The following is an 8,820-nucleotide window of genomic DNA, read 5'->3' on the forward strand; positions in this document are numbered from 1 at the left end:
CTACATGTTTGCTTCGGTTTCCTCCCATAATCCATATAAAGCATACTGGTAGTTTAAATGGATTCTGTCATTATGGGTACATAGATTGAAGGCTAAGGCCCCCCATACACTAGCCGATTTTGGTCAGATTTCAGCCAGATCAGTCGGCTCTGGCCGAAATCGGACCAAAATCGGCTAGTTTTGATGTCCCCTCAGATCCGATGCGCGGTCCCGTGCGCATCGGATCTGCGTCGGGTGGTCGAACCTGCTGCACGTCCGACCACCCGACTTGGGACCTAGTGGGGCGACGCGGCGGTAGAGGGAGCAGGGGGGGCTGGGGACGCTGCGAGGGACACAGGCGGCATAGAGCCGGGCAGGGGGAGCCGGCGGGAGCTGTCAGTACGGAATAAAAAAAAAAAGCCCATACAATGAATGGGCGGCCTGTGATTGGCTGAGCGCTCTCTCAGCCAGTCAGCAATTGGCTGAGAGAGCGCTCAGCCAATCACAGGCTGCCCATTCATACATAGCAGCAGCGGGGACGGGCAGCGCAGTGGCGGCTATTATATTTTTAAAATACTTGTCAAATGACCGGCCGCTCTCTGATTGGCTGAGAGCTCTCCGGCCAATCAGAGAGCGGCCGGTTATTTTGACAAATATTTTAAAAATCTAATAGCCGCCACTACGCGTCCCGTCACCGCTGCTGCTATGTGTAAGTACACTGCCCGGCCAGGTCAGCAGCGCTCACCGCACCCGCCGCCCGCCCCCACCGCCGCTGCCCGCCCCCACCACCGCTGGCCGCCGCTGCCCGCCCCCACTACTTCTCACCGCCCTGCAGCTCCCCGGGTTTTTTTTTTCACATGGGATAAATCGCATGCGATTTATCCCATGTAAAAAATGGCACATCAAGTGCCAAATTGTATGTGAGCCTCCCGGGCAGCTGCCGGGCGGCTCGCAGGTAAATTGGGTCCGACTTGTCCCTAGGACAAGTCGGCCTAATGTATGGGGGCCTTTAGCTGGGGCATGTACAGAAGATGATGGCTGAATATTCCACGCTGTGGAATATGTATGCATCATATAAATACAGTAACGTAATAAGCCAGATCTCCACGTAACCACTAAATAGCCAATGACAGTTGGCTGTAAATAAATAGAAGACTACATTATGTAGGCCATGTGACAAGACACCTGTACGATATTTTCGTTCTTGCCTGATGCATTACAGTTCATGTATTGCTGAGTCTGATACTGCGCTCCGTAACTTTATTTGGTGTACACTTTGTGGCCTAGGCGTCTGAATCTGGTTTCCATTATATCATTTAGATAGCTGTATTTTATTTTCAGATTAAAGTTGTAAATAAATCTGAATATTTTTATCGTGAAAGGACCCCTCTACGAGTTGCATAAAATAGAAAGCTTCAAAAAGTGATAATGTAGAGAGTGAGAAACAACCAGCCAATCGGCTCCTACCTGTCATTTTTAAAACCCAGCCTGTAACATGGCAGATAAAAGCTGATTGGCTGGCAGTGTTTATCACTCCATTTTATCACTTTTTGAAGCTTGATCCATTTGGCCCAGAGCCATAGATATACAAATGATGATTTATTTATTAGTTTTTTATTAACAGTTTCTTATATAGCGCAGCATATTCCATGTGTTCAGATTAATTGTTGTAACCAATCCTTTTCTTGTTACTTTCCAGCCTTGATGGCGTTCTTGTTTGACTTAAAAGACTTGGTGGATTTGATGTCTATTGGGACCCTCCTGGCCTATTCCTTGGTGGCGGCCTGTGTGTTAGTGTTAAGGTAATGATGAAATCCTATATCTATCCTGCGTAGCGTCTGTTATTTGTAATAATGGTATTATGCATATAAACGCACATACAGGGTTTGTTGTGTGAACTTTTAGTTCAAAATATTGTTTTCTTTCTCTCCCATATTGTTTCTGTTCTTACTAAGGTTTTTCTATTGAGCTGTACACTCCTGGCACCATCAGCAAGCCAATGTGACCCCCGATATTCTATGCTGCTCTGCTTGGGGAACAACTTTTAAAAAGAAGTTACACTGATTTATATAGGGAAAATAGTACCGTAAATTAGGGATGGAACAATCTAAGTTATGGGTTCTATAGTCCTGATAGAAACAAGGACATACCCATGAATGACAACTTTTTTGTTCAGTTTTTTACTATGAAAAATGAGCACTATGCCCCCTTTTTTTAATCAGTGGATGTTGATGAAATTAGTATCCATTGGTTGCCTGTGTTTTACCGTATTCAATATAAAACACTTCTACTTGCATATAAAGCTATTAACCATACTGCACCAGTATATATCTCTTTACTTATCACAAAATATTTCCCATCTCGACCACTCCGCTCTGCACAAGATCTGCGTCTCTCTTCTGCACGGATCACTAGCTCCCATTCACTATTACAGGACTTTCATCAGGCTGCTCCCATCCTATGGAATGCCCTTCCACCCACAATAAGACTCCACTAGCCTCCAAACTTTTAGCCAATCATATTTAAGTTCCACGCACATATTTCTCAGAGGCACTTATGTATTATATAGCTTCCCTTCTGGACTTGTAGCTTGGTGGGATTGCTATGCCATTACTGGTGCCTGTCCTTTTGTTTCCCTCCTATATCCCTATAGATTGTAAGCTTGCAGCAGGGCCCTCTAACCCCCGAGTCTGTCTGTTGTTACCCAGATTGCTTTATCACTGTCTACAATTGTAAAGCGCAACGGAATCTGCTGCGCTATATAAAACTAAGTAAATAAATATACACTCGGATGTAGTTTGTTAATGACCATACGTGGGAGCTGTCAATCATCCAGAGATGACCTCTTCTTCGTTTTGCTTTATCATATCCTTTAAAGGTTTATGAATTAAGTAACGGAGAGAGATAAAGTACCAGCCAATCAGCTCCTTACTGCCATGTTACAGCCTGTGTTTGACAAATAAAAGGTGCAGGGTGGTACTTTCCCTGTCCACCTTATATCTCACCAAGGCTTATTACATAGACAATGGTTATCATTACTGCCTCACAGCACTAAGGTTATTGTTTCTATTCCCACTATGGCCCTAACTGTGTGGAGTTTGTATTTTCTCCCTATACTTGTGCGGCTTTCCTCCCGGTAATTGGTTTCCTCCCACCATTCAAAAATAAACTAGTAGGTTATTCGGCTCCCAACAAAATAATAACCCTAGTATGTAAGTGTCTTTATGTACATATGCAGACTAGATGGGCCACATGGTTCTTACTCTATGTATCTATGTGTGCATATGTATATGTAAGTGGTTTTGCTGTTTTACAGGTATCAGCCAGAACAGCCCAATGTTGCTTACCAAATGGCAAGAACAAATGATGACGCGGATATTATCAATGAGTCTGCCAGCACCAGCGAGTCTCAAAATGCAATTCTGGGCGAGGATGAGAAATTTGCCATCCAGACGCTCTTGTTTCCGCAAAACACAGAACCAAACAGATTGTCGGGGTCCATAGTAAACTACTGTGCGGGTGTCATAGGTAAGTGCTTTAGGGGATCTTCTGCGCAGTTTTGCCGTTGGGTACAGAATACAGGCTAGTGTTTTCTTTACTCTATATATACATTTATATGTATGGTGTAAGATATTTGCTGAAACTCATCCTTTCCTCCCATTATATTAAACCCATTCTGGCTGTTATTTATACAATGTACAAGATCATTGAACACTAGAACCTGTTCATTGCTATAGCACGGCCTGACAAATTCTTAAAAAATCTATGAGCCAGGATGAAAGTGTAGAAACCAGACAAACTAAAAACAGGGACAGTGCGCGCCGAAGGCGTGGAAAATTTTTACAACGCAATGCCTATTACACATGTCACACACCCATTACGTTATTCCACATGCCATAATGCCCATTACACATTATGCAACACACTGTAATGCCCATTACACATTCTACAAAACAACGGCATGCCCTTTACACATTAAGCCACACTGTAATGCCCATTACATATAATACCACACGCGGTAATGCTTATGTCACATAAGTGCAGCTTACCTACATGCTCATTGCCAGGGGTTGCATGCCTGATGCCAGGGGCCAAAATGCCCTTTGCCAGGGATAGCAGCACCTCTACCTCCCCTGGCCACACACATGCCCCAGGTAATGCCCCATCCACAGTACCACATCCCTAATGCCTGCCCCGCCCCCCCCCCCCCCCCCCCCCCGTAGTGACACAGCAGAGGGGAGGGATGTCATGGAGGTTGGAGCTCACATGGCCGGGCGGAGGGGGGGCTCTCACGGAGAACACATGGCCGGGCTGAGGGGAGGCTCTCACGGAGCTCATATGGCCTGGTGGAGGGGAGGCTTTCATGGACGGAGCTCCTGCAACAATGCGGAAGGGGGGCGAAGATGGAGCTCCAGCGCCAGGCCATGGTGGGGGAGGGGGGCGGTCACGGAGCTCCCGCAGCCGGGTGTAAGAGCACATAACTCCGGCGGCCGGGCAGAGCTGCTGGCGGTAAACAGTCTTTCCTTGATGGGACCAGCGGCCGCCGCTCTTTAACATTTTGACACGGGCAGAGCATCTTCTTATACCAGCCTGTGCCTGACACAGGCTGGCCGGGGAGTCGGGGACCGCGCTGTGCTGGCCTGACTGGACAGGGGTGACGGGTGGTCGGGCTGCAGACGACCAGATTCTGCTTCCTCCCTCCCTGCAAAATATCTGGTCGCCAGGAAGCAGAATCTGGTCGCCGTGGCGACCTGGCCCCCGGTATTTGTCGAGCCCTGCTATAGGCTAGGAATGGCTATCTGTGCGTTAACCATGGATGGTCCAATTGGTGATTTCTAGCGATGACATTAATTCATAAATGGTTTTCACCCATTAATGGCATTGTGGAGCAATAGGCATCTGGGACTGGCTTGGCAGTGTAAACTCAATGCCCCCTGTACCAATTAGGGGGTGCAAGGAACTTCTAGTCTGCATCTATGGAGGACCATCAAATCTCCATCAATGGCAAGGCAATTAACCAACATGGCCAAAATGGCTTTGGGCATTGCCTTTGCTTGTTCCATTTAGAAAGCTTGCTAAATAGCACTGGGCAGTCTTCATGGCAAATATAATAGAATTCCAAACATCTGAAGTTATTATAAGGGAACTTATGTTCTACAATTCTGAGCAGTAACATAGTAATTAAGGCTGAAAAGACGTTAGTCCATCAAGTTCAACCTATCTGACTTGTAACTACTGACTTGAGTAGTCATATCTATAGGATTCCCTTAGTGGCCAAAAATGCATCCAGATTTAAATTCATTAACAGTAGTTGCTGTAACCACCCCACCGGCAATGAGTTCCAGAATGTTACTGCTCCAATGGTGAAGAATCCTCTTCTTAATTCAGTATGGAATTTATTTTCCTCGAGCCTCAGTACATGCCCACGTGTCCTACAGATGGAGCGCCTCTCTTCTTTGGCCGGAGATCGCCAGCATGTCTCCGCTGGCGATCGCCGGCGCAGAGGCGCTCCATCTGACTGGAACGCACGTGCGTCTCACACGCACGTCCCACACGCGCGTCCCAGTTTGAGGACGGCGCCGCTGTGGGTCTCTGCCCATTTCCACTTCAGTGAGACAGGCAGGGATAAGGGGTACAACGGGGTGACGAGGGGCACCGAGGGAGGAGGCAGAGCCAGCTCCATAGCCGCGGGTGCGCGTGTGATCCGACCGCTGGCGATAGAATCGCCAGCCCCTGCACGGAAGAGGCCGGCTCCATCTGTATAGGCCTGTTAGTGACAAAATCGTCTCCCAGTTCCATGTGATTCCCAATCCTGTATTTGAACATAGTAATCATATCACCTCTCACCCTCCGGTTCTCCAGTGAAAACATATTCAGCCTGGGTAACCTGTCTTTGTATTCTAGTGATTGAAGACCTTTTACTAGCTTAGTTGCCCGTCTTTGTACCTGTTCCATTCATTTATGTCCTTTTTAAGATGCGATGCCCAGAACTGAACACAATATTCCAAGTGTGGTCTTACCAATGCCTTGTAAAGAGGCACAGTCACTATCATTGGCATCCCTTGAATCCATACCCCCTTTAATGCATGCCAGTGTCCGGTTTGCTTTTGCTCCTGCACTTGAGTAGTGGGCACTATTACCCAATTTATCATCGATGATAACCCCCAAGTCCTTCTCTACAGCAGAATTCCATTTAGCCTATAAGTAGCTTGTTCATTTTTGTTCCCATAACAAATTACTTTATATTTTTCAACGTTAAACTGCATTTTCCACCTTTTTCAGTTTATTTAAGTCACTTGGTAGTGTTTCCACATCCTCTCCTGAATTAATTTCCTTGCTCAATTTCGTGTCGTCCACAAATATTGGACATGTCACTTTCAATATCATTAATGAATATAATAAACAAAGTGGGTCCCAATATTGAACCTTACGGGACTCCACTTTGGACCTTACCCCACCTGGAATGTATGCCATTTACCACCACTCTCCCAGTGTTGGCTTTCATATTAGCCAGCAGCACAGTCCAAAATTCAAATAAGGGAGCTATACCAACTGCCAGTCAGTCCCTGCCAGGGATGTTTGGGGGGGGGGGGGGGGGGGGGGAGGGAGAGAGACAGCTGGTGGGGCTCCCCTATTTGAATTCTGGTCTGTACTGCACCCCCACCTCTGCTGCCGCCACTGGCTTCCAGAGACTAATCATACTACGGGCAGAAAGAAGTACCATCTGTGACTGACAGGTCCCTTCCTCTCTCCCATATGAATGACTACCTTGGATTACTAAAATGCATTCATAATATGTGAAGGGGAACAAGTAAGCTACAAAGCACTCATTCTTCTCCCTTAACCCTTTGAGTGCCAACGTTGCAGTGTGCGATCCTCAAAATATCTGCTTAACATGCCAGCGCCGCTCACAGCCACTGTTCTTTTAGTGTACATAGATACAAATATGGCCAAGTCAATTCATTGAGGTTTAGTTAAATATTGCACCCAAATAAAAGCACAGTCGCTGTGAGCGGCGCTGGCATTTTCAGCGGATATTTTGAGGATCAAAGGGTTAATAAATAAGTGTGCTTGGCAATTTCCACACCTATTTTGACAAATTCCCTTGGTACTCAAAGGGCTAATAGGGTTTTCTGAGGAGCGTTTGTCTGTTTGGCGTTACACGAATTACACGCTTGTAACAAGCTAATTACAAAGGTGTGAAAAATGGAGCACATATTTTTATCCCAGTGTGAAAGAGCTATAATATATATATATAACACACACACACACACACACACACACACACACATAATTTTTTTTATAATAGAGTATTAAACTTGAACTGCTTTATGTAAAAATGAAACCTGTATGTATAGTGACGCTCGGTCATTTGATTGAGGATCCAATAATAAACTGGCATTACTTATACCATACGGTATGGAAATGAGCTGCTAAATGCTTTGGCTTATAGATGAAGACCTCGCGCCCTGTAGGAATCCTTTATCTTTACTTACTCAACAATAGTTTTTTTATATTGTTTGTAAGAGATTTGGTTTATTTGAGACGTCAATAGTTCTACGATATTCAGAAGGATCTCAGGAATTTGCTGTGTTATAAGAGGATGATGAGGGACAGGGCAGGGATGGCTGTGTCGCTGTATTTGCCGGTCATGTCACTTCGTGCCATGTGTTTATTAGAAATAACTAACCTTATTTTGGCAGTAGTATTCAGCAGGGCCTCTAGAGGGAGCTCTCATTCCGAATGTAGGTGAATTTCATGCTGTGCCTCTTGCCATTCCAGGTGTGCTCATTATCTCCTTTTGTTGCCTCACTGTTGCTGGAGAGATTCCCTGGCAGTTGGAAGCGCGGCCGTCATTATCCCACTCTCAATCATTCTCCTTTTGTGTTTCATCACCACCATCGTCGTCTGGAGACAACCACAGAGCAAAACGAAACTATCCTTTAAGGTAATTTGCGCATTCTTGGAACGGGGCCTTTTGGTATTTAGAATGTGATTGAGTTATGCAGTGACTGTTATATTGTGGACTGTAGTACATGCGTTGCAGATCGAGGGAATTGCAGTGTCGGTAATGATCTACAGCAGGAGGGGCCAAACCTGTCCTCCAGATCTACCAACAGTTCATGTTTCTCAGGACACCTGTGGATCCTAGAGTAGGAATGAATGCAGCCGGTTTGAAAATGTGGCAGTTAGTAATGACTACAGCTGTGCACAAGCTAGGTGATTCTGGTCATGTGACAGTTAGTAATGACTACAGCTGTGCACCAGCTAGGCGATTCTGAAAACATGGACCATTGGTAGATCTTGAGGACCAGTTTGGCCACCCCTGATCTACGGGATAATGGGATAAAGGTACACAGACTGACCTCTTTCTAATGTGTTAAACTCGGTCACAGTAACCATAAATAAAGGTAAAACTTGGTAAAGGCCCCTTTTCTTATGCTATAGAACTGTAATTTACATGCATTTTCATTGATTGAAGATGCCGTATAGTATGCCAGACCTGGGAATGTCCTCCTAAACCTATGTGTGTGTTCTTTCTAGGTACCGTTCCTTCCAGTCCTCCCCATCTTCAGTATCTTTGTAAATGTATATCTGATGATGCAGCTAGGCAGAGGCACCTGGATACGATTTGCAATTTGGATGGTTATAGGTACGGTATAGTGTATAATTTGACCCTTTGACTTGTTTATGTTTTGGCGATCGACTGTATGTATATATGAAAAACGACGGGTCTAGATATCCATCGGAGTGCAAATAATAATGGTAAAATAATGATGAGACGCTTCGGACTAGACCACACGAGAGGTCAGCATTACAGTCCAAGCAGGGCCAGACCTA

The 8,820-nt window shown here is 45.6% G+C and overlaps 1 protein-coding gene across 1 annotated transcript in view; it reads left to right on the forward strand.

Moving 5' to 3' along the window:
* SLC7A1 (solute carrier family 7 member 1) overlaps positions 1-8,820 on the forward strand; it is a 59,688-nt gene that overhangs the window by 44,815 nt on the left and 6,053 nt on the right. The window contains 5 exon segments of the mRNA XM_083169850.1: positions 1,679-1,781; positions 3,296-3,507; positions 7,762-7,800; positions 7,803-7,927; positions 8,524-8,632. Of these exon segments, the coding sequence (XP_083025976.1) occupies positions 1,679-1,781; positions 3,296-3,507; positions 7,762-7,800; positions 7,803-7,927; positions 8,524-8,632 (588 nt within the window).

The sequence above is a fragment of the Crinia signifera genome, chromosome 2 (assembly GCF_055691185.1).
Source record: "Crinia signifera chromosome 2, ASM5569118v1, whole genome shotgun sequence".
Lineage (NCBI taxonomy): Eukaryota > Metazoa > Chordata > Amphibia > Anura > Myobatrachidae > Crinia > Crinia signifera.